This window comes from Argopecten irradians, chromosome 9 (assembly GCF_041381155.1).
Source record: "Argopecten irradians isolate NY chromosome 9, Ai_NY, whole genome shotgun sequence".
Taxonomy (NCBI): Eukaryota; Metazoa; Mollusca; class Bivalvia; order Pectinida; family Pectinidae; genus Argopecten; species Argopecten irradians.
In genome coordinates, this window is record NC_091142.1 from 33926553 (window position 1) to 33953776 (window position 27224).

General features: G+C 34.4%; 2 protein-coding genes and 1 long non-coding RNA gene across 3 annotated transcripts in view; 2 read left to right on the forward strand and 1 right to left on the reverse strand.

The window, feature by feature from the left end:
- The window catches only part of LOC138332132 (SH2B adapter protein 1-like), a 25875-nt gene extending 15209 nt beyond the window's left edge, over positions 1-10666 (forward strand). Inside the window, exons 3-7 of the mRNA XM_069280109.1 lie at positions 899-1029; positions 2109-2155; positions 2519-2698; positions 4409-4623; positions 4918-10666. Of these exons, the coding sequence (XP_069136210.1) occupies positions 899-1029; positions 2109-2155; positions 2519-2698; positions 4409-4623; positions 4918-5343 (999 nt within the window). The 3' untranslated portion in view covers positions 5344-10666. The remainder of the gene's footprint in view (positions 1-898; positions 1030-2108; positions 2156-2518; positions 2699-4408; positions 4624-4917) is intronic.
- Positions 10560-27047, reverse strand: LOC138332135 (uncharacterized). Its single transcript, XR_011209781.1, has 2 exons — positions 26724-27047; positions 10560-12171 (listed from the first exon to the last, which is right to left on the reverse strand). It is a non-coding gene; the product is annotated as an uncharacterized lncRNA (long non-coding RNA).
- Positions 12104-27224, forward strand: part of LOC138332133 (septin-2B-like) — an 80397-nt gene continuing 65276 nt past the window's right edge. The window contains exon 1 of the mRNA XM_069280118.1: positions 12104-12126. The gene's annotated coding sequence lies outside the window, so the exon portion shown is untranslated. The remainder of the gene's footprint in view (positions 12127-27224) is intronic.

A 27224-nucleotide genomic window follows, 5' to 3' on the forward strand; every position in this document is an offset into this window, starting at 1 on the left:
TTACAGGGAGAAGGTACCAGCGAGTTTGTGATAGAGGCTCATGGTTTATATTTTACAGGGAGAAGGTACCAGCGAGTTTGTGATAGAGGCTCATGGTTTATATTTTACAGGGAGAAGGTACCAGCGAGTTTGTGATAGAGGCTCATGGTTTATATTTTACAGGGAGAAGGTACCAGCGAGTTTGTGATAGAGGCTCATGGTTTATATTTTACAGGGAGAAGGTACCAGCGAGTTTGTGATAGAGGCTCATGGTTCATATTTTACAGGGAGAAGGTACCAGCGAGTTTGTGATAGAGGCCCATGGTTTATATTTTACAGGGAGAAGGTACCAGCGAGTTTGTGATAGAGGCCCATGGTTTATATTTTACAGGGAGAAGGTACCCAGCGAGTCAGGTTTTTTGTGATAGAGGCCATGGTTTATATTTTACAGGGAGAAGGTACCAGCGAGTTTGTGATAGAGGCTCATGGTTTATATTTTACAGGGAGAAGGTACCAGTAAGTTTATGATAGAGGCTCATGGTTTATATTTTACAGGGAGAAGGTACCAGCGAGTTTGTGATAGAGGCTCATGGTTTATATTTTACAGGGAGAAGGTACCAGCGAGTTTGTGATAGAGGCTCATGGTTTATATTTTACAGGGAGAAGGTACCAGCGAGTTTGTGATAGAGGCTCATGGTTTATATTTTACAGGGAGAAGGTACCAGCGAGTTTGTGATAGAGGCTCATGGTTTATATTTTACAGGGAGAAGGTACCAGTAAGTTTATGATAGAGGCTCATGGTTTATATTTTACAGGGAGAAGGTACCAGCGAGTTTGTGATAGAGGCTCATGGTTTATATTTTACAGGGAGAAGGTACCAGTAAGTTTGTGATAGAGGCTCATGGTTTATATTTTACAGGGAGAAGGTACCAGCGAGTTCGTGATAGAGGCTCATGACTTACAGGAGTTGCGATCATGGCTGGAGGACATCGGACGATACATCAGCCGGCCCACAATCATGGAGGAATCGGAGGGACAGGAGGCGGCCATGTAAATATCACTAATACAATTATCATCTTTTAATAAATCAAAGTAGAATGGTGATTTATATGGGGTAGATAATTAGTTACAAGTATATGTTATTCTGTTGTTAGGAAGAATAACATATATATAAACATATTCCTTTAATACGCATGTCTCAACTCTTAGGTAATTTTACACAAATATTTAAGTATTTCTGTTAATCAGACAGAACCCATTCGTTCTTGAGAAACATTTGACGCCCCTATCATGCCTGAGGAGATAGAATGTCACCCTTGAGAAACTTTTGAAGCCCCTACCATACCTGGGGAGATAATATGTCACCCTTGTACACCCCACCTCCATCTTGTCATGGTGCTTTACGTCCTGTCACAGCAAGTCTGATACAAGGGGACAAGACTTGAGTATACCACAGCCTCCCAAAAACATAGATATTGATACTCTCATTACTTCACACACATGTACAGGAGAGGCAATCCTTCTTTTATTACTCATAGGCCTTTAAATTAAACCAAACCAAACTTATACTGTACTTTTCAGATTTCATATTGAGGTGGGGGTATTAATTTTCTCCCATACTTCACAGGGATATTCTGTGGTTGCTAGGGAAAAGATATCTCTATCTTACACAGGGGGGCATAAGACAGCTCACACGCGCTAGACAATTACGTAACATCACCAATAAATGCGGCGTAACCGCGGCGCATTGTAGATGATGTCATCAATTTTGACGCATAACAACGTTCCTGCATAATGGTGCAACGAAACAGCTGGAAACAAACAGGAATTTAGTGTTTTTTTAACTAAGTATGGGAGAAAAAGAATCAAACATGGAGCTGTCAAGCGGACAGGGATATCTCAACCCTCGTGAAAGATATTGGCTGTCAACCCTAGGCAAGCCTCGGGTTGACAAGCCAAAATATTTCATGAGAGTTGAGATATATATCCCTGTCCACTTGACAGACCCATGTAAGATTCTATTAGTTTTACATGCACATTTCTACTTTCTTTAGTGATATCATTAAAAATTACATTTTATACATGCTGTCTGTGTAACAAGATAAACTGATGATTATTTTACCTTTCAGGCGACCAAGACTACCAACTGCTCCAAGTGGGTCTATAGAGAGAAAAGGTAATACAGAACTCAACTTAGGTTGATACTGAGTGTATAAGGGGGTATAGAGTTACACTTAGGTTCATGAGTAGCATTAATATAGAATGTTTTCTATATGGAGAAGTGGAACTTGTAGAATATTTTGAGGGAAAAACACTTTGATTTCGTTAAATTGTTTGATATCATAAATATAAAAGCATATCCAGTCAAATGTCTTAGTTTTTTAACAGTGTAAAGTTTGGCCAGGACCAGCAAAATTAAAATATGAATTAAGCACAGATTTTGAGCTTAAGTAATTTAAGTTTTAAGTACATGAATGTGTTAGAATGAATAGCATCAGATTACATGTGTGTGTTATGGAAATGTTTATTTTCCACTTAGAAAACTCATCTCTTGGCGTTCCCATGCGAAGTACATCACAAGGAAGTCTAAACAGTAATCCTCCAGACGTTCCCCCGCGACCTGGTCCACAGCGACCTCTTAGTTCCCATGGCGACATCCAACATAGCAGTCGACTATCAGCAGAATTAAATCCTTCACCACGCTATGGTAATGAACTTGGTAGGTATCTAGCTAGTTTGTCACTCAATAGAAGTGGTCCATTGTCGTTGTGTCTGTCTGTCCATTAACAATTTTAGTTATCATTATTTCTTATAAAGTACGAACAGAATCTGTCTCAAATTTCATAGATAGGTACGCCTAAGGCCCTAGTAGAGCATATTTTATTTTTGCACTTATCCATTGACAAAATGGCCGACAGACAGCCGTCTTGGATTTTGATAGTCAGAGTTTGTTACCACTATTTCTTTGAAAGTCCTAAAGGGGTCTGTCTCGGATTTATATGTAGCTTCCCCTTGAGCGTTTGTTGTAATTTGGGACTGATTGGACAACAAAATAGCTGAGAGGCCACCAACTTTTTGATAATTGATAATTTGTTACCACTATTTCTCAAAAAAGTGCTAAGAGATCTCTCTGAAATTTGATATGTAGATTCTTCATTCTCCCTATAGATTGTTCTTTGCATTTTGTAAATGAATAGAACACAACATGACTGATAAATAGGCATATAGGATTTTCTGACTTTCTCAGAAAATATTGAAGAGGATCTAGCTTCTTCAAATTAAACTTGTAATGTATTCTGCATATTCATTTTGGAACCAATCCAAGCACAACATTGCAGACAATGGCCTTATGTGCCAAGATCCCTCTGGAATCTCTTGTTATAGAGTTTCCTGAAACATGATGTATAACTTCAACTGATGCCCCGAGGGATCCATTATATTAACTTCTATAAATGTAATGATGTATCAATAAACTTTTCTTATCCTCACCCAATGTCCAGAGAGAAATGTTACCACTTATAGATGTAATGTAATGATGCATCTATTTCGTTAGCTTTTCGTATCCTTAGGTGATGTCCATAGAGAAATTTTAGCACTTATAGATGTAATGTAATGATGCATTTATTTCATTAATTTTTCATATGTCACCACTTATAGATGTAAATGTAATGATGCATCTATTTCAATAACTTTTCATATCCTTAGGTGATGTCCAGAGAGAAATGTTATCACTTATAGATGTAATGTAATATGCATTTATTTCATTAGCTTTTCGTATCCTTAGGTGATGTCCAGAGAGAAAATTTAGCACTTATAGATGTAATGTAATATGCATTTATTTCATTAGCTTTTCGTATCCTTAGGTGATGTCCAGAGAGAAAATTTAGCACTTATAGGTGTAATGTAATATGCATTTATTTCATTAACTTTTCATATGTCACCACTTATTGATGTAAATGTAATGATGCATCTATTTCATTAACTTTTCGTATCCTTAGGTGATGTACAGAGAGAAATGTTACCACTTGTAGATTTAATGTATTATTATACCTCACTGATGAATCACCGTCGCTGATTGGTCGAGAGACATCACAAGTGAGAGTGACAAAACATTTTGTATCCCTCTGAACGTCATGTTCCTCCATGTGGAGACCCTCTTATTATAGCAAGAGTTGTTGTTTGTGTAACAGAACTCTCCTAAGTATTCCGATAATAAACAAAATGGATGGCAGACGATGCTTCCCTCTGCCTTTGACCGAGGAAATTACTAATCTACTTTTGATAAAAGATACAGATAACACAGCCCATTGCCTTCTATAATGTAATGATGTATCTATAAACTTTTCATATCCTCGGCCGATGCCCAGAGGAATCTGTTTCTTTCAAAATGTAATGTAACGATGTATCTATAAACTTTTCGTATCCTCAGCCGATGCCCAGAGGGACCCGTTACCATCCATGGAGACACAGATTGATGTCCTGCTCCACGATTACCCATGGTTCCACGGCACTTTGTCTCGTCTCGAGGCAGCACAACTCGTACTTCAACAAGGGCAGGTGGGCCATGGCATATTCCTCGTCCGACAGAGTGAGACACGCAAAGGAGAATATGTTCTTACTTTTAACTTCCAGGGACGCGCTAAGGTAGGTGTAAAGTGATACTATGGTAGAGGAAATCATTTGGATTAATGTTTTAGCTTCATTATCACTATGTAATGAATATCCTGATGGCAAGACACAGGACAAAATTTGATGCAAATTAAGTAAAAATACAATGATTATCATTTTCATCATTTTTGTACGTCCTTTATTTCTATCCACTTTTAGTAATTATTAAAATAGAAGGATGGAAAGCATTAGAGGACAGTTTGGCACATATTACATAGCCTTATATTATTGAAGTATGTATGGTAATTGTAAATTGTGATATTTTTGCAGCACCTGCGGATGACCATAAACTCGGACGGCCAGTGTCGTGTTCAGCACCTTTGGTTCCAGTCCATCTTTGACATGCTGGAGCACTTTCGGACACATCCTATCCCCTTGGAGTCCGGAGGATCATCGGATGTTTCACTTACAGACTATGTTGTTGCTATTGAACGCCCCCTCACACCTACCATGGGTAGAGGCTCACCTCGGATACGAGGAGCGGGAAATCATTCGGGGTCAAATCCAAATCTAGGGGGGCGGAGTCCAGGAGCAGTCGGTGGCCAATCAGATCTGTCTAATCGTGATATCATTGTTGTGAGTGGCTCAGTGAGGGCACGGACTGAATCTATAGAGAACGTGATGAGGGAGCAAGGTCAAGGTCAAGTCCAAACTCTACACGGCCGTGCTATAGAAAACCAGTATTCATATGTATAAATATCATGGTCAAAATAATCCTTCATTTTTTGTGTCCACTTTTTATCTTATAGCTGAAATTATGAGGTTGATTAAAAGTCAAGAGAACAAGAGACTAACTGTTAAGATACCTAAGAATATAAAGAGATTATTAACAGACTGAGACACATATCAAGGTTACCTTATACTGTATAGCCAGTTATTGTCATGGTGATGATGATGATGTCATGGTGATGATGATGATGTCATGGTGATGATGATGATGTCATGGTGATGATGATGTCATGGTGATGATGATGATGTCATGGTGATGATGATGTCATGGTGATGATGATGATGTCATGGTGATGATGATGATGTAATGGTGATGATGATGTCATGGTGATGATGATATCATGGTGATGATGATGTCATGGTGATGATGATATCATTGTGATGATGATATCATTGTGATGATGATATCATGGTGATGATGATGTCATGGTGATGATGATATCATTGTGATGATGATATCATGGTGATGATGATGTCATTGTGATTTTTTAGGACATGACACAATTTGCACAATTTTAATCTATTAAATAATAAGAATAACACGATATAGGCATGGTCACAAAATTGTTAGCATGGAAAGGTACAACTAATAATGAAAATCAAAAATGCTTTGACCCAAAAATAATCTGCTATACAGTATGATAGAAAATGGAGTACCTGGTATGTATTGTTCAGTGTAATCATTGCTATTTTAGGAATTTTTGTGACATTGTCTATTCTTCATCAAACGCAACAATGTCTTATTGTCTTGCAATTGATTATATACTTAATGTAAAAAAAGATGTGCAATTTTTTGTATAATTATTACAATTTGTACAACATGTTATTTATATCACTACAGACCGCGACCACCATGCTGTTAACATACTTATTTTAGAGGTATTTTATTTTAGTGGTTTTCTATTACTGGATCAACTCTCTTGTTTTAGTGCTAACATAAATACTGACAACCAGGGGGAGATAATCCTGGTGGTTAAAATTAGTTATATTAAAGACGTTCAACAGTAAAGCTAGTGTATTGGTAAACAGACAGTTGACAAAAGTGACTTTTTCTCAGAAAAAAAAATGTATGAAAGATAAACATTTGATTATCAGTGGATTATGTTTAGTATACAAAGAAAAATAATAAAAGTGGAAATATTTTGATGTTGTCAAAATTAACCCCAATAAAAGTACCCTATCAAAGAGTGAAGACATCTTTAATTTTCATATTCTAATTGGGAAAATAATTGTAATGTAGACTACTGTATATATATACATGTACAAGTAAATATTTTACTACATACTGGGATGCAGTTCCACTTAAAATCTTTGTTGAAATATTTACAACATGCTTCACTCCTCGAATCATTATAATTATTCTGTCGGAATATTTTATTGTCAATAGTACAGGTGTCCTTAAAATATAAACTTGTTCTGATGAAAATTGGAATAGATGATATACCACGGTGACAGATGTTTACTGTGGCCAGTGTGGACAATTTGAAAAAAAAACTTACTCGCTTCCATTACAAATTGGGTGTAACTTACGCTAGCATATTTACCTAATACAATCTAACAGTGATATCAACATCACAAAAAGCTCAAATATACTTGTACAGGGGAAGTTACTACAGAAACAAACAGAGTTGATATAAGAGAAATATTTCACTATATATTTTGAATTATTCAAATGCATATACATGAATTTTTTTGATAGCATATATAATATATAGAATTATAACGTTTAATCTCGCAAGGCTAGGTCCTTCACTGTTGTTAATGTCTGTTGGTATAGCTTTTAATGACCTTTATGTACATCTTACCAGTTGTTTTTTTAATCAAAATAATATGATATTTGTAAATGTCATTATTTTATGATTGTATGACTGTTTTATTTATGTATAGATAGTAGGACTGTGTACAGGTACACTATTACATTGTGCTAGTATAAGTATGTTTACAGTTGTTGAAAGGTCAAGGTCATTTATACAAGGTGAAGGTCATGTGATATATTTGGAGATTAAGTTCAGTGGAGGACAGAATGGTTGTTTTCTCCAATCTATGTATGCTAATATACATTTTATAAGGAATTTTAGCTCACCATATACGATGGGCTATTTGAATCGCCTTTTGTCCTTGGTCTATTGTCAGTGGCTTGTCGTCTGTAGTCTACCCTTCATCCGTTGTTACTGATATTTCTCAGTAAGGACAAGAATTTTATTTCTCATATTTCATGTGTAGATTTCTCTCAATCACAGGTTGTGAATATTTGATTATGGGACTGCCTGGAAAATAGCATAACAAACACATGAACAGACTTGGACTTTATTTTCGCTATTTTTGCCAATGTACTGAAGGAAATTTTCTCCAGTGTTATTGTGATAATAACATATCAGAATGTACCAATAGCGATCTTTCTTCATATCTGTATTGGTGGCTTATTGAATAGCAAAATGGTGGACATACAGCCATCTTGAAGGTTAAAAATTTAAATTATTTAGCCTTCATGTATATTTCCCATGGCATCAAAGGTTTTATTGAAAGAGAAACAGATAAGGAAGCCAGACAATCTAATTAAATTCTTCTCCACTATAATGCCCTACAATACTTACCAATACAAGCTCTAACAACACCCTGTTCAAGGTCACCTCAGGATGACCCCTGGCCTAGGAGCCGTTTATACTTCTGAGAGAATCAATCACACTGAAGATTGGAGTCATCCTGAGGTGACCCCGAATGGGGAGTTGTTAGATCTTGTAATGGAGCGTATCGTATAGAGCATCATAGTGGAGCGGAATTACAAGTCTAATTTTAATTACCGGGTAGATTGGGAAAGCAGACAAAAGTACATTTTCATTTAACCAATGCATTGTCCCATTGAATGGTGGGCGCTAAATCCTTTTGGGAACTCTTGTTCATCGATTGGAGCTTCAATATTTGTAGAACATTAATATGAAGCATGTTATAATGCGAGTTGTATGTATGGATATTTGGATGCTTTTATTAATAGTATACATTTTGTATGACTGCATGAATGATATTGACTATGTGTAGAGTTGTATTGCAGGATTTTTTGCTAACATGCTTTATTGAAATACAGTCAAACCTCGATGTATCGAAGTTCAAGGGACCGTCAGAAAAACTTCGAAACATCGAGACTTCGAATTATTCGTGGTTGAAATTAGACCGATGGTTTTTTTACCATGACCAACTGTGGTAGTTGTGTACATGTCGTCTCCGTTCCGTAAACTTTATAATCATTGTATTTACCACAAGCAAAACAAAATTAAAACGAAGTATGCAATTAATCACATGTATTGCTATCGTTAGCAATACATACGTATATTATAAACAAGACCTACGTGTACTAGGCCTAACCCATGTACAAGTGTTCATTTGGTGACTTTTTAAGCGATGGTTGATATTACGGAATGAATATAAAAACGAAAACATGTTGTAAAAACGAAACTAAAAAGGAGGAACCGAAAGCGCTACACCACCTTCAAAGTACTTCGATTTAGAATGATCAATTTGCTCCAGTATTTATGCCAAAGTTGTGCGATGTAACAGTTTTGAGTATGAGTTACTAATAATGTGGCTCGCTGTTTACCATTCTGTAAAATTCTACAAACCGCTACCAATGGCGGCGGCGAACATCAAAAACGACTAACTGTATCTTTGCCGTACTAATGATTTAATAACGCAGCTTGTAAAAACAAAGCACCGGGTATCGGTCTGATTAGTGATATTAATTATTTTGATGATATCAAGCTAGCAACACAAGCTGTCATAATCCCTATTATCCGGCGAAGGGCCGTCGCGAGACAGCTAGGTGTGACAGCATGCCGCGGGGTATCGGCGAACACCTGATCTGTACAGGTAAATTTTTATTCGAATCATCGAGTGTCAGTTACCTATGATTCTATTGCAAATGGTCCATGAAAAAAGTTCAATGCATCGAGAACTTCGATTCATACATGGGTTAGTTAGTAATGTTATATAGTGAAGAAATTGGGGACCAGACAAAAAGTTCGATACAGCGAGAAATTTGATTCATCGAAGTTCGAATCATCGAGGTTTGACTGTATTGCCAATAGTTATTTATTCTTTTAATAATTGTAACATTCAGACGTATGATAACCCTTGTAAGATAGGTCTCTGATTACACCTTATAATTAATAAAACTGATACCAATATACAGTATAACAAACATATCACAGAGAATGGTGTTTTACTTCAGGTATAAGATATATACTCTGTACAGTATAGATAAACAATTGTCAATCAGAATCAGTAAAGTATATATAGAAAAGATCTCCTGCCAAACATTTTGTGACAGAAAAGTAATTTGTATACTGGAGTAGAGATAAAATTAACAATAATTACCATATTACATATATACATTGTAAAAATATCAAAATATGCCTGAAAATCTATGAAGAAAATATAATATAAAAAGAATTAATAAAATTGATTACAATTTAAGTGAAGGTTGTAAATAGTGTATTGGAAGTAGAAAAATGCCATTTAGAATTTTAAAAAAAGGTATTTAAATGCTAAAAATTTTAACTTAAATATTTTATTTCTCATATTTGCAAATAAATACATGTATCTTTATGCTGGAACTTTTCAGAAGTGACAAAACAAAAATGACTAGATCAAATTCATGTTTGATACCTGAAACAAATTGCACTTTATGCATATCTTACCTCAATTACAAAGAATACAAACCTCATCAGGAATTATCTGACCAATCATATAAAATATTTATAACACCTCAAGTTCATTATAACAGTTTCACTGATATCTGGTAATCTGTTGACCATTGGTCACCTGCCACTTTTCCATTTTAATCTTCCTACGATCATTTCAGGATATGTTATCAACTAAAAACATATTCAGGTCTTACACTTTCTGTTTACACATCCTTATAGACTTATAACAGACTTATTTTGGTGAATATTACATGTAGCGCATTGGATCATTATAATGACAAATTGGAGAATTCGTAATATTTTTGCCATAGAAAAACATTGACTGAAATGAATTTTAACAAGATTCTTTTGCTTCAAAAGGAAAAATAAGAGCACCACTAACATTGGACTGTCTACAGTATTGCAGTGTGTGTTCAATATTATTTTTGACTTATTTCAAATTGCACTAAGCAATGTGTAACTTAAATAAGAAAGCAGAAGACTGTATTGGTGAAGTACATGTTTAATGTATTACAAAGATTTAGAAGATGACATAATGTAAGCACGCTTTGTCATACATGTGTTTTGTTATAACAAATAAATACTGTAAACTGTGGGATTTTATGAGTTATATTTACCCTTGTCTACCTACCTGTTTCTCAAACCAAGGTTAGAAAATTAGATTTCTGTCATCCATCTGATAGTATTGATTGACCAGACTTAACCTAATTATCTCCCCTTTAGTTTGAAACTTTGGATCAACCATAATGTAGATCCTATAAAGTTACAGCTGTGTTCGTTGATAATTATAATACCCCAAGATAATTATAATACCCCAGAGATAATTATTATACCCCAGAGACAGTAGTGACAGAGGCTTCCTACGAACATCAAATGCTGTTTTCCAAAAATCATTGGTAAATATTTGCAAAGATAATTGTAGCTATTTAGCTTCCATTCAGAGTAAATCTTTGTCTGCAGATGCTTAAAAACCTACATATCTGTTACACATGAATAGACTGACATCATGACATCAATATCCTTTTCAATATTCCTGAAATACAAAATTCCTGTGACCTTAGATGCTACTCTCTCTCTGATTGATAATGTTGTCAGAAACATACTTACATCATGTCGTCTCCAGGAGTTGTTTCTGCATGGATAAAGACAGAAGAAAACAGACACACAAAAAAGGTAATCCTGATTTCAATTATTTTGCTTTAGTTTTACTTCCATAATACACTGCATCATAATTATTTCAATAATTCATTACAAAGAAATTGCATAATTTGGATCAAGTTACTACAATTTATATTGTACAGTAAACACTTTTATTTCGATCACCCTGCTTAATATATATATAATTTTAGGAAATAGTGATTTTCAATTGAAAAAAATTGTCAGAAAATGCAGTGATCATAATTACGCAAAAGAAATCATCAGAAGATGCGAGATTAAAAATTACGAAAAAATCATATAGAAAAAAAAAAAAACAAGAAAAGAAATTACTTTGAAAAAAAATATATCAGTATAGAAAATAAATCAATGACAAGATAGAAGCAAATTAGTTTTATATCATATAAAAACAACAAAAATTTAAAGAATTGACTTTGAAAAAATATTTATAGAAAATAAATAAATGATAATAAAAAAAAATTGTATATTGTAAAAACAAAAACAAAATAAACCAACTGACAAGAAACCACTTTGAAAAAATATCTGTATAGAAAATAAATCAATGACATAATACAGGCCTAACATAATAATAAAACACCTGATTTATCACAAGGTCTTCAGTCCTAGGATTGATTTTATCCATGGGACACACCCCTTTTTTCCTGACAGTAATCTGACTCATCTCTGTCAGAGTTATCTCCCTTCACCGGAACAGTTTTTGGTGTTATTGGCGCTAGACTCCGAAGATGGCGACAGGTTGGTATACTCTATCCTTGTTTTAAACTCAGTTTTATGAGAATTTAGTCGTTCATTGGATGTGTTCGTTGATCTGTGGTCACTAACGGATATCTCCTTGTCTATTTTTCATGTCGGACGACCTCACACAGACAACAGACAGGTAGGTGACATCTTCTTTCTACTCCAAATGAAACATTCCGAAATTCTGTAAATAACAAAAACATGACAAGTCCATCAACTGATCGGGAACATGGAAAGTAACCATCACTTGTTTCTAAAGCTGTTTCATATGTAAATGAAAGGCATTGAAGCATACAAATGTTAGATGATCATTCTAGGTCAACGTGACACTTGTAAAATCTGCAACCAGTTTCATCAACTGTTGGGATGCACGCTGGGGCTCCCCAAAGGGTGGTCCCGGACAAAGAATGATTTCGCAAACACGGTGTTTATCACTTAAAAATGTATGCATGGTGACTTTTTCAGAAGTTACAATGCTGTGTTAAAACAGTGTAAATTTGTTGTGGGACAAACTGAATGAGGATAAGTACCCACTGTACTGTACTTGATGAACTTTTCAGTTTGACAGTTGGCCCATAACCACATGAAATGGATTTTATATTGCAAAATCAAGTTATAATGGTGCCCTGAGAGTACTGATATGTTGATATGTTATGTTTCTTAACCGGTGACACCATACCCATGGTTGTTTGTCATATGGCTGTGATATGTAAATTACAGTACCTTCACCAGTCAGAGATTCTAATTGATGATGATGATGATGTTCAAATGACGATAATCAAAATAACTTTAAAGTGTATACCTAACGTAAGTCCATATAATTCATCATCATCAGCAGCAATTATCATCAGTCAAAAAAAAAGATTAGTAATTTTCCAGAGTTATTGCCCTTAAATTTATATTTATATTGAGTGAAGAGTAGTAAATGTTTTCTATTCAGTAATTCACACAATTTGGAGTAATCACATACATTTCTTATTCATGTTTTTTTGGGGGAAATTGCAAAGACCCCAAAATTGATGACACTGGAAATATAATTGCTACTACATTGCACTTAAATAAGATGGGTTACCTAGGTACGCTATCTTATTCCCATCCATGTGAGAATTATTGAAAAAACTCTTTGCATTAAATATGAAATAGGCCTATCAGTATCATATTCCATCTTAGCATATTACAAAGATATCTACCATTCAGGATGGTTTTAATATGTCAATTTTGAGATAACAAGACAATGTGGGAAAGTAAACTTACCATCAATTAGTCCCACCTTGCTTTCATTGTGACATACTTTTTACAGTGATTTATGTAATGTTACAATATTACTGGAAATTGGGACTAATTGTCGGTAAAATGTACTTTACCCACATGGTTTTGGTATCTCGAAACCCCATTTTAATATTTTGAAATCATTATGTGAGTGAAAATCATGTTATATAATGTTACAATCAATATCTACCTGCAGGGGCAGATAATTCTTTAATATACAACGACATAATAGTGTATTATGTGACACTTCAATGGTGGAGTGCTTGAATGTGACTTTTCTCAACTAATTATCCTCCACCTTCAGGTCACAATTTAAGTCCTGAGGCTTGTTTGTTTTCTCTCCAAGGATGTGGGTTTCCCCCACAACCATAGTATACATGTGGCCATAATTATAATATATGTACATCCTTCAGTGACTTAAGTTGTAATAAGATACCTTCAGATCAAATGACAGTCTCTGTTACTGTAATCGAGTAATGAAACTTGTAATGTGAAATCATAACAAAATGTACATTAATTGTCTCACCGAGCATCGCACTTATAGATTTCCTGGTAGTTATTTATATATATATACTACTTGATGGTAAATGATTTGGTAAATGTAGGATGCATGTATGATTATGCTGAAACAGTTCCTGTCAAATTACAAGTGGTGTACTAGCCATTTGTTGGGTGAATATCCGTTAGCCAGCCTGATCTAGAACATATAAACACTCAACATGTTCAATGTATCAGTGAACTGTTTGAAATATATTTAAAGAGAATTGTTTGATATATCCGAGTTTAATCATGACAAGAACTAATTTTAATTACATGTACAGAATGTATGTACCAGTACTTAAGCTCCCAAGACTGACTGAAAGGACTGTTACAAAGGCATATTACAGTCCCCTAATACGTCTTAGTAAATACCTACACATCTCTATTCTATCTGCCTATTGTTTAATATTACCAATTGTTTATTATCATCAATAGAACTTCATAGGTGTAGTGTAAAAATAACAGAATTACACACAATGATTCAGTCAGCTGTTAACGTTGTGTACGGTAAATATGGAAAAAAATCAGCATGTAACATAGATGCATGCAATATAGAAGCAAGGTTTAATTTCTGTTAATACATTTGCTGACTGTCAATAAAATTGATCTATAGATTCAAAAACTTCAAAAGCTGATCAATCTAAATAAGGATTAGAAAAGAAATTTTATGATTATATACAATAGGCTCTCAGTCAATTCTCGTATTCAAACTTAGATATCTAAAACGTTGTAATAACGAACTTCTAGGTGACCAACAGAACAGCTTTGATTAAACAATAGACGTAGTTCATTATACACATCTTGTAATCATCTTATAGGAACCTTGATGTTCAGGAATGAAAATACTATATTAAAATTATAACCATGCATGGATTTGTTATGAGCATGTTTGTAAATACTGCCTTGTTTTACCTAAGATATAGAGGCCTATTTTATTGCCTATATGTCACTAATTATATCATCTTATAATTGAAATGCAAAAGTAAAAGAAGGAAAGGAAAACAAATTGGGGCACCTATAAAAATAGGTAAGAATATCATATAGTAGTATATATGTAGGCTAACAGAAGTGTACTAGATTTTAAAACTATTTCTGTTTTTGCTGGGGGCTAAATCTTGCCAGATCAGACAGCATTGACATACTTTACACCATATTTCTCACGCTACAACTGATTCAGGTAGAAAGTAGTTCAACATTTCAGGACGGTAATACTACAAACATGTAAAATCTACACTACAACAAAAACATGTAAAATCTACACTACAGCAAAAACATGTAAAATCTACACTACAACAAAAACATGTAAAATCTACACTACAACAAAAACATGTAAAATCTACACTACAACAAAAACATGTAAATACACACACAAAAACATGTAAAAAACACTACACAAAAACATGTAAAATCAACACTACAGCAAAAACATGTAAAATCTACACTACAGCAAAAACATGTAAAATCTACACTACAACAAAAACATGTAAAAAACATCTACACTACAACAAAAACATGTAAAATCTACACTACAACAAAAACATGTAAAATCTACACTACAACAAAAACATGTAAAATCTACACTACAGCAAAAACATGTAAAATCTACACTACAACAAAAACATGTAAAATCTACACTACAGCAAAAACATGTAAAATCTACACTACAACAAAAACATGTAAAATCTACACTACAACAAAAACATGTAAAATCTACACTACACAAAAACATGTAAAATCTACACTACAGCAAAAACATGTAAAATCTACACTACAGCAAAAAAACATGTAAAATCTACACTACAGCAAAAACATGTAAAATCTACACTACAGCAAAAACATGTAAAATCTACACTACAGCAAAAACATGTAAAATCTACACTACAGCAAAAACATGTAAAATACACTACACAAAAACATGTAAAATCTACACTACAGCAAAAACATGTAAAATCTACACTACACAAAAACATGTAAAATCTACACTACAGCAAAAACATGTAAAATCTACACTACAGCAAAAACATGTAAAATCTACACTACAGCAAAAACATGTAAAATCTACACTACAGCAAAAACATGTAAAATCTACACTACAACAAAAACATGTAAAATCTACACTACAACAAAAACATGTAAAATCACACTACACAAAAACATGTAAAATCTACACTACAGCAAAAACATGTAAAATCTACTACACTACAACAAAAACATGTAAAATCTACACTACAACAAAAACATGTAAAATCTACACTACAGCAAAAACATGTAAAATCTACACTACAACAAAAACATGTAAAATCTACACTACAACAAAAACATGTAAAATCTACACTACAACAAAAACATGTAAAATCTACACTACAACAAAAACATGTAAAATCTACACTACAACAAAAACATGTAAAATCTACACTACAACAGAAAAACAAAAATGTAAAATCTACACTACAACAAAAACATGTAAAATCTACACTACAACAAAAACATGTAAAATCTACACTACAACAAAAACATGTAAAATCTACACTACAACAAAAACATGTAAAATCTACACTACAACAAAAACATGTAAAATCTACACTACAACAAAAACATGTAAAATCTACACTACAGCAAAAACATGTAAAATCTACACTACAACAAAAACATGTAAAATCTACACTACAGCAAAAACATGTAAAATCTACACTACAACAAAAACATGTAAAATCTACACTACAGCAAAAACATGTAAAATCTACACTACAGCAAAAACATGTAAAATCTACACTACAGCAAAAACATGTAAAATCTACACTACAGCAAAAACATGTAAAATCTACACTACAGCAAAAACATGTAAAATCTACACTACAACAAAAACATGTAAAATCTACACTACACAAAAACTACAACAAAAAACATGTAAAATCTACACTACAGCAAAAACATGTAAAATCTACACTACAGCAAAAACATGTAAAATCAAAAAACAATCTACAGCAAAAACATGTAAAATCTACACTACAGCAAAAACATAAAAATCTACACTACAGCAAAAACATGTAAAATCTACACTACAGCAAAAACATGTAAAATCACACTACACAAAAACATGTAAAATCTACACTACAGCAAAAACATGTAAAATCTACACTACAGCAAAAACATGTAAAATCTACACTACAGCAAAAACATGTAAAATCTACACTACAGCAAAAACATGTAAAATCTACACTACAGCAAAAACATGTAAAATCTACACTACAGCAAAAACATGTAAAATCTACACTACAGCAAAAACATGTAAAATCTACACTACAGCAAAAACATGTAAAATCTACACTACAACAAAAACATGTAAAATCTACACTACAACAAAAACATGTAAAATCTACACTACAACAAAAACATGTAAAATCTACACTACAGCAAAAACATGTAAAATCTACACTACAGCAAAAACATGTAAAATCTACACTACAACAAAAACATGTAAAATCTACACTACAGCAAAAACATGTAAAATCTACACTACAACAAAAACATGTAAAATCTACACTACAGCAAAAACATGTAAAATCTACACTACAGCAAAAACATGTAAAATCTACACTACAGCAAAAAACATGTAAAATCTACACTACAGCAAAAACATGTAAAATCTACACTACAGCAAAAACATGTAAAATCTACACTACAGCAAAAACATGTAAAATCTACACTACAACAAAAACATGTAAAATCTACACTACAGCAAAAACATGTAAAATCTACACTACAACAAAAACATGTAAAATCTACACTACAACAAAAACATGTAAAATCTACACTACAACAAAAACATGTAAAATCTACACTACAGCAAAAACATGTAAAATCTACACTACAGCAAAAACATGTAAAATCTACACTACAGCAAAAACATGTAAAATCTACACTACAGCAAAAACATGTAAAATCTACACTACAACAAAATCATGGAAAAGCTATATATAAAGGATTCAAATTCTGGTACTTTTGTTTATTTCATTTGAAAAGTGAAGCCTAAATAAATAATCTTATTTATTAGAGTATAATAAATCTTGGATACATTTTGTATCTTTCTGTGAACATTGACCTTTTTAGCAGCTAAAACAGCTTGTTTCTGACTGGAAATATAGCTTCAAAACTTATCTTTCCAAAATAGCAAAAAGAAATAAAAAGCGAAATTGATGTACTGTAGGATATTATCGTTTACAAAATATTTGATCAGAAAGCAGAAATATGCAGCTCGTCTTATCAGATAGACAAATCACTACCCATATAACAGAAGTGGACCCTGCCTTCTCTTTGATCCGAGATAAAACCACAGATGTTAAGAGGGAGTATCAGGGGTGAACATGTATTCTTTTTTTTATATTTTTATGCTTACTGCATACCACATAAGCTGATAATGTGTAGAATAACAGAGTAGAATTACTTTGTGGTAGTGACTTCAAGCTACCGAAGCATTTGGCGTTGTCAAACATTTATGCGACATTCTTTCATAATATCATTTTATCTTAAGGTTAAAGGAAGGACAAATGACTGAATCAGAAACTGTATGACGTCAGATAAATATGCTTAAATTTCTGAAAAATGAAAGACCCAGAAACAATTATATATTTTTATTTTTCAATACTGCAGACACACTAATTTTTAAAGAAGAAATGTTGCATGATATTTGGCACTTTTGCCAGCCAGGGGTATTAAATACAATACTTTACTTGGTTGGAGTAGGCTATCTGTAGTATATGTAGAGTATATATATATCCTTGACTGCTGGGAAACTGACTTTACTTTCAAATCCTTTTCAGGGCAGAAAAACCAAAAAACCTGACTGAGTTCAGCAAATACATACGTATCTTATATATGTCTTAAAACAAAATTAGATATAATTTGGAGAAAATTACAAGTCACATATATAGAGAGTCCACAATCAACACATGACAACTAGTGATCACAATATTGTATTGCTACTGATTGAGCTGTCTACAGACATATAATACCTTCTTAACCTCTCCCCTAGAAAAAAAAGTTTCTCACATTTCTTGTGTTGCAGGAAAGTGAAACCAAGGAAAGGTTATTAAGATTGACATTTTGACAATAAAATCTTTGACGTCTGTTGACTTGATGGTTAGACTTTGACATTGTGAATGGAGGTGTCTGTTTTATGGGGTGTTTTGTAGACTTCAGTGTGTATAGATTACTGATAAAGTACTAGTTAGTAGGACTAAGATCAGCAGGAGGCTTACAATGTTGGTGGGGCTTCAATCAGTTATATCTGTTAGTATATACATAGTCCAATAAGTGTCTTATCTTTAGGAGTAATTCAGTATCTGTATAAGACTGAGATATGATGACCTAAACACATGGATATGATGTTCAGTAAATTCATTATTTCATAAAATTGTTTATAAAAACTGCTGTGTTAAGTAATCTGCATGAATTTAGTAGTTTCTCAACCATGAATTTGTAGAAAGAACAAACAAAATACACAAATGATTCCTGTTGAGTGCCCTGACCAGGAATCAAACCCAGGTCTCTGTTGTGAAAAACTATGGCATTACTGATGACTGAGCCACATAAGCATGCTACATCATCTGAGTGACAGAGACCATATTTAACAAGATGTACAAACCACACCGATTCAACCCTCTCCTTTTACAAATGTCTTTCCGATATTAGTTGACTGTACATGCATGTATGATGTCTGTCTGTGCCTGCACCACATATATAGATCAGATTGATGAAAAATGATAATCTTTATCATTGGTCTGGATACTAGCACACATGGAGGTAATACTTGAGGAATGGTTTAACTTGTAAACATGGTTTAAAGTCTCCCTTTGCATGGAGTCTCCCTTAAGCTTCTGACCCATCTTTATGTTCTCCCGGTGTGGGGGTATATGGTGTTTCTCATGTCCCATCCTGTGTTCCACTGTATCACCATTACAGGGGAACACAACATAGATATACTGCAGTCTCCCAAAAAACACAAGCAAGCATCACCTGCCACACATTGCACAAAATGCAGAGGGTTGAGATTTGGGGGGGGGGGGGGGGGGGGGTGCTTTACTGTCTCGTAGACATTTTTCTGCAGAGGCCAGCCTGAAGCTAAAACCCTAGCCAGATGCTTTACGCCTTGTCAACAATGATCTACCCAATCAATCTCCCACTCTAGTAGAATATAAAGGAATTCTTTGAGAATTATTCAAAATGGTTTACCCGTATAGCTTCCAGGAAAGTATACATACTACTCTGCTCTGTTAGTTTGTAAACTTCTGCTGAAGTAATCCTTTATACCCCCTTACCCTATAGAGGTGGTATGACCTTTGACCTTTCAGTGATAATTTTTCAGGCAGGTTGGCCATGTGTCAAGCTCACCTTCCATTGTTGGACGGCTGTTGTTTTATCAAATGTTATCCCCTTGAATTGGCAAACTTGATTGATTACAAACCAACCATGAAGATGCTAAGAAACATGAGATGGAGATATTTGAAGAAAGGAATTTGTGAACAAAGTTAAATTGAAATGTTCAGTGTTAGCTTACATGTTTACACGAGTGTCTGACTGGGCTACACACAGTAATACTGAGGTAGTGGCAAGTTATACAATCTCTACAATACACTGTGGCATTTACAGGGTAGTGAAAAGAGTATAATTTTTAAAATTTAACATAATATGTACTTGATACATTTGTAACATGTGAGGAGAAAATGCAACAGCCAGACAGGAATTCAAAGCTGTATAATCAACCCAGTTCAATTTCACTACATGCAACAGCCAGACAGGAATTCAAAGCTGTATAATCAACCCAGTTCAATTTCACTACACTCCTCCCTCCCTTTTCAAAGTCTTTTCAAAGACATACGAAACCCTTATACAACCACTGTGCATATTTTAATTGTGCGTCAAGTTTTTAACAGGAGAGGAAAAAATGTAGGGGCCAGACCAAGATTAGAACCCGGGACATTTGAACCCTAGCCTAATACTCTACCACTGAGCTACCTGGTCACCGATGATCAACCCAGTCCAATCCTGCTACACATTGAATATGAAGAAGTGGATTGTAAATTGTATCAGATTGATAAGATGCTTTGTTCTTTGTAAAGTAGTAACTTTCCATTCCAGATAAGTGAATAGATGCTTTGTTCTTTGTAAAGTAGTAACTTTCCAAGATTGATAAGATGCTTTGTTCTTTGTAAAGTAGTAACTTTCCATTCCAGATAAAGAGTGATCTTACTGAAATGATCCTCTATCTATAAAGCCTGGTTTTTATATTTGATTAGTAGTTTCATTAATGTAAGCTGTCAATATCTTCTCCAATGAAGACCCTTCTTCAAGATAACACGTACTGCACTGAGCGTAGCAATACAACAAGCTATAATTAATGAAATGAGATTTTATGCCTTAACCATGAGAAGATGATGTATGCATAAAGTTAGTGTTATTCATGCCCGAACCAGAACTGTAAGAAAGTTCTGGGGAAAAAAACTAAAAAAATATACTTATAGTATTATACCAGTACATCTGACTCCAAAGAGGCCAGACACAGTATTTACAAATCTACAGGTTGGAATCGCTTACTGAAGTAGCTAAGGATGTATTAAGGAGCGTGTCCGATAGCAGGGCAGAGTTATAAAGTGTAGGAACTCCAGGATCCGTTGACACAAGATGTATAGGTCCTTGACTTTTATTTGAGAGAGCAAGCCTAAGGGGTATTCAGAGAGAAAAAATACATGTATTGTTGATTTGGAATACTAGAGCCAGTCTAGCTCACATACTGGTTCAAATATTAACTAAAAATTCCAAGAGATAGCTATATTGTGGCACTCTACCTTTTATAGTCCAATGTCTGACTGTCATGACAGGTGATTTTGTTTCTAGGGTCAAACTCACTGTTACTAGCTGGAACTACATATTTACATGATAAGAACACTAAACTAATGCATTGTTTTTTAATCATTGGGTTGATTTTCGTTAAAGGCCAAATGTGAGACAGTAGCTATAGCTAGATACTTCATACTGAAGAAAGGAAACAGACTTCTTACCAGTATTGGGTTAATGTTTCATACATTTTTTATATGTCACTCTCTCAAGACATCCTCATAAAATAAAAGTCTACATGAGAAAATATATCTAGTTTTCTTATTTCTTGATGATATATCTTATAACCCAGTGACATGCAACAGTATCTGCTGATAGGGTGAGATATCAGATTTGATGCCATGATTATAATAATATCCCTTGGGAGCCCTTGATTGATCCTGCATCTGAGACAAAGTTCAGTTGTAGACATGCAGCAGTTTGCCATTATATAGTAAACAATCTGTATTATACATCTAAGGGGCCTCAAATGGGTGAACTGATTGGGAAAAAAAAAAGAAATAGAAGAAAATGTTGAGTCATTGATAGCAATCTTATAAAGATAAGTAGGTCCAATCCTTTATCTTGTTGGTGAGATTCAGAAGGATTCTCCAGAAAGATCTAGAATATAATATAGTTCTTCAATATCCCCGTCTACTGGCCATGGATGAGGGATGACTGTGATTTGTACTTAATGAGGAGATATTGATTTTGAAGCACAGAAATTTTCTCTGTCCAATTCGCTTGCAATGTGTTTTGAATAATTTCCCCTTCTTTTAATATTCTTATTCCTGAATGGAATTGTGCCATTCATTGTCTGTGATGAATACATATTTCCTAGATAACAATGAAATTATTGGTTTGTTAACAATGAAACGTTAGCGGTTAGATTTCTTGTTTTGAATTACTACTGTGTTTCACTGAGTGCAGGGTAAGAAATATTTTATGTAGACCATTGCATGGGATACTTCAGACCATGAAAACATTGAGTAATAATATAAGTTTCTAAGAGCTTTACCATTATCTAAATTGATGTATATGAGCCTAGACAAGATATTCTGTCAATAGTGATGACTGCACTATGTAAATACGGGTACTTTCTATGCACATGCACTTATTTTAAAGTGGTCAATACTAAAGATTACGTCAAAGTATCGATCAACTATATACAAATGTATGTGGCCTTCCTCATTCCATTACCTACTTAAAGATTACCAGGCCTATATAGTTAACTCTTACAATATCCTCCCTTAACATGTTGAGAAATGTGCCTGTTACAGTACTCATTCATTTTGAAAATATTTCCTTTCATACCAACGTAATAGCTTTATGGGATACCGCAGCGTCCGGCGTCCGTCAACAATCGACTTCTTCTCCATAACTGCTGGTCGGATTTTAACAAAATTTGACTGGTAGCATCCTTATGGGCTACTAACTATAAATTGTACAAATGATGGGGCTAACCCCCCAGGGGCCTGAGGGGTGGGGCCAAAAGGGGTCAATTTGGCTATTTCCATATAAACGACTTCTTCTCTGAAACCAAGCATGGGATAGCACCCATAATGCTATGGTAGCATCCTTATAGGGTGGGGATTCAAAATTGTACAAATGATGGGGCTGACCCCCTGGGGGCCTGAGGGGCGGGGTCAAAAGGGGTCAATTTGGCTATTTCCATATAAACGACTTCTTCTCTGAAACTATGCATGAGATAGCACTCAGAATGCAATGGTAGTATAATTATAGGGTGGGGATTCAAAATTGTACAAATGATGGGGCTGACCCCCGGGGGGCCTGAGGGGCGGGGTCAAAAGGGGTCAATTTGGCTATTTCCATATAAACGACTTCTTCTCTGAAACCAAGCATGGGATAGCACCCATAATGCAATGGTAGCATCCTTATAGGGTGGGGATTCAAAATTGTGCAAATGATAGGGCTGACCCCCCGGGGGCCTGAGGGGAGGGGTCAAAAGGGGTCAATTGGGCTATTTCCATAAAAATGACACTCTCTGCAACTAAGCATGGTATAGCACCCATAATGCAATGGTAGCATCCTTATATGGTGGGGATTCCAAATTGTGCTAATGATAGGGCTGACCCCACGGGGCCTGAGGGGCGGGGTCAAAAATGGTAAATTTCCATATAAATGACTTTTTCTCTGCAACTTAACATGGGATTACGCTCATAATGCAATGGTTACATTCTTATAGGGTTTGGATTCAAAAGTTTGCAAATGATGAGGCTGACCCCTCCGGGGGCCTGAAGGGTGGGGTCAAAAGGGGTCAATTTAGCTATTTCCATATAAACGACTTCTTCTCTGCAACTAAGCATGGAAGAGCACGCATAATGCAATGGTAGCATCCTTATAGGGTTGGGATTTGAAATTGTACAAATGATAGGGCTGACCCCCCGGGCCTTAGACGGCAATAGATGCGGGGTCAAAAAGGTCAATTAGGCTAATATTTTCATATAAATTACTTTGTCTCAGAACCAATGTATTGGATAGCATATTTGTATGGTATCAATAGCATCATTGTATGGTTGTGATTCAAAATTAAACTTTGGGAGTCAATTTTGCTTATTTTTCTAATTGTCAGAGTCTTGTGATAATTACTAAAAAAACACCAGGTGAGCGATACAGGCCCTCTGAGCCTCTTGTTAGCTATCGTCATCATTATACAAAATCATCATGCTGACAGTTTTCTGATCAGAATCGGAGAGAAGCTGGTCAGTGTTGGATGTAAATGGTGGGAGGCTCTAGTGGGGAAAGGGAGTTAATGAAATATTCAAATTGGAAGATGGAGTTCTTATTGCATATAGATTCATCATCATCATCATCTTGTCATCCTCCTCCTTATCTAGACATTATCTGCAATATCATCATCGTTGTAGTTGAAAGTCTGATTAACCAAGTGATTCACTGTATAATAACATGTAATGTGCAGACTGACTTCTTTTTCTGGTGAGATTTTGTTTCAGAACGAATATGAGACAAAGTGGAAATTGAATTTCAGATTGAGCTGTAAATCTCCAGATCAATGTACCATTTATTAACCAAGTAAGCTTTAATAAGAAGTATGTGCTATACTAAAGCTCCATTGCCTGTCTTAACTGAACAATATGCATGTATAGCTTCCACACAAGGTCTTATTACCGTACATATACTTTAATTAGCTGAATAACCTTTTAAGGATCATTTTACCTACAAGTACAACACCATAAGCTATCATGACTGATAATATAGCTTCCACACAAGGTCTTATTACCGTACATATACTTTAATTAGCTGAATAACCTTTTAAGGATCTTTTTACCTACAAGTACAACACCATAAGCTATCATGACTGGATAATATAGCTTCTACACAAGCCTTTTCTGTTTTCATGGTACCCCCATATAGACCCTTAGCAATGATAATGATCTTTGTCATACATATCACCCCATGAAGACCCTCTACTATACATCTGAAGTAAATGGTCTACTCCTTTGGCTTTGAGGAGACAGAAAACCACTTGGTTTTTGAGCCGGCCAACACTTGGTGTTTTTTTCTGTGTGTCATTTTTAGGTTAAGAGGATTAAGTTCTCAAGTAGAGAGTGAAGAAAAAATACAAATAAACAACCAAGCTCTCCAATGTCTTATCATAACACAGCAGATAGTTAAAGGGACATAACTCTGTAACACATGGAAAGTGTAATACTTTCATAATTTAGTGTATGTTGAAAGGGAAGTAACTCTTAACACATTCATGTATGACTGGGGACCAGGAACCAGCTCCTAAAATTATTGACAGGCTCTCTGATTTTCTTTTCTACAAGGCCCAGATTTATTGCCTACAGAATTTTTTTGATTTTGTTACAAAGCCACTATACCATCATTTGTTTTATTTATAAGTTTAGATTAACTATTGATACATCAACAGTACTGGTTGTAAGCCTGTTAGTGTATGTTTAAAGAGGAACAACTCTGCAATACCTGAGAAATAACTGAACTGAGACATTTGTGTGTCAAGTGAGGCACTGATGTCATTCTTTAACAACATAAAGATTTTATACATTTGATGATTTTATGTACATTGTATCCGTCCCAAAAGATACATAGTAAACTTACAATATTATTAAATCCTACAGATAGACAACTTCCACCTCTCACTCTAAAATGACCTCTGACCCTTCTCTGGGTCACCCTACACACTTTAGGCTTTCTAGATCTGAGATCAGGCACTGGAGGTCTAGATATTTTGACAAATCGTCATTTTCAACATTAACTAAGAATATTTATATTACAAGAACAGGTGCTTCTGATATTTAAAAACAAATAATAGAAATTGGTAGTCTTGAATTCAACTTAGGAGGAAGGGAGATAACTCTACAAATTGAATTTCTTGTTAGAAGGGAGACAACTGTGTATGACTTGCAAAATATTTAGCTAGAAGTTCACTAGATGTTATAAGGTGAAATAAAAGTCTTGATAAAACATGACCTAATGTTTTAATGCAATAATTTTTGTGATTTGATATTTGGGCATTCAAAGATATACAGAATTAACACTATTAGTCCATAATAAATATCTTAAAAAAATTGTTGAGAACTTCACAAATGTATACTATAATGTTAAGGAAAAAAAAGAACCTTTTTTCATTCACTTCCATTTTGTAAGTCAGCAAGCTGACGATTATAATATAATACCAACATTATGTATAACAGCTTCAAATTGTAATTTTTGATCTGTATTATGAACTAACTGATAAATCATTAGATTTAGAATGATGCAACAACAAGTTTGTGAGTTTAATCTACAGTTAAAACTTAAAATTAATAAAAACATGAATATTACAAATAGTATTATGATTGGTCAGTGTAAAACTTGTACTTAATTAAAAACATAAATATGATAATTTGTATTATGATAGATCAGTTTAACCTTTTATTTCTTATCAGTATGAAGTAATAAATCAATAATTTTAGATTTACACTGAAATATCATGTGGTGATACTACAAAAAGTTAAGTCAAATCTTTAAAGTTGTACACAATTAAAAAGACATATATTAGAAGTTTACCTGAGAACCTCCTCTTGTGTCCAGTTGTACAGAACAGAGTAATGCGTTACCCCTCTCAGTATGTACTCAGCTTGATGGTTTGTTGTGGTCTGTACACTAACAGTACTGTAGTATATATGTACACCCAACACAGGTAGGCTCTAATGCTCTCTCTATGATTACACTCCGTTAAAAATCATCCATTTGTCTATCTCTTTATATGGCTCAATACTCTCTACTTCATACGGCATACATGCTTACATTCTGATAGCAAGCAAATTGGAAATAATATTACTTTATATGCCCAGCTGGGAGATACAGATTTCTGAATATCCTGATTTTGGGACAGTTACAGTACTAGTGGAGAAGCAATGTGTAATGTATGGAGATTGGCTGGTAGAAACCAATTCATAATATCTGTATGGCTTTTCTGTTATTAAATTAAACTGAGGGGTTTCAGAAACCGAGTTTGATTTATATTTTTTTTGTAAGGGAATCTGCTGGATAGGGTTTCAAAGTCAG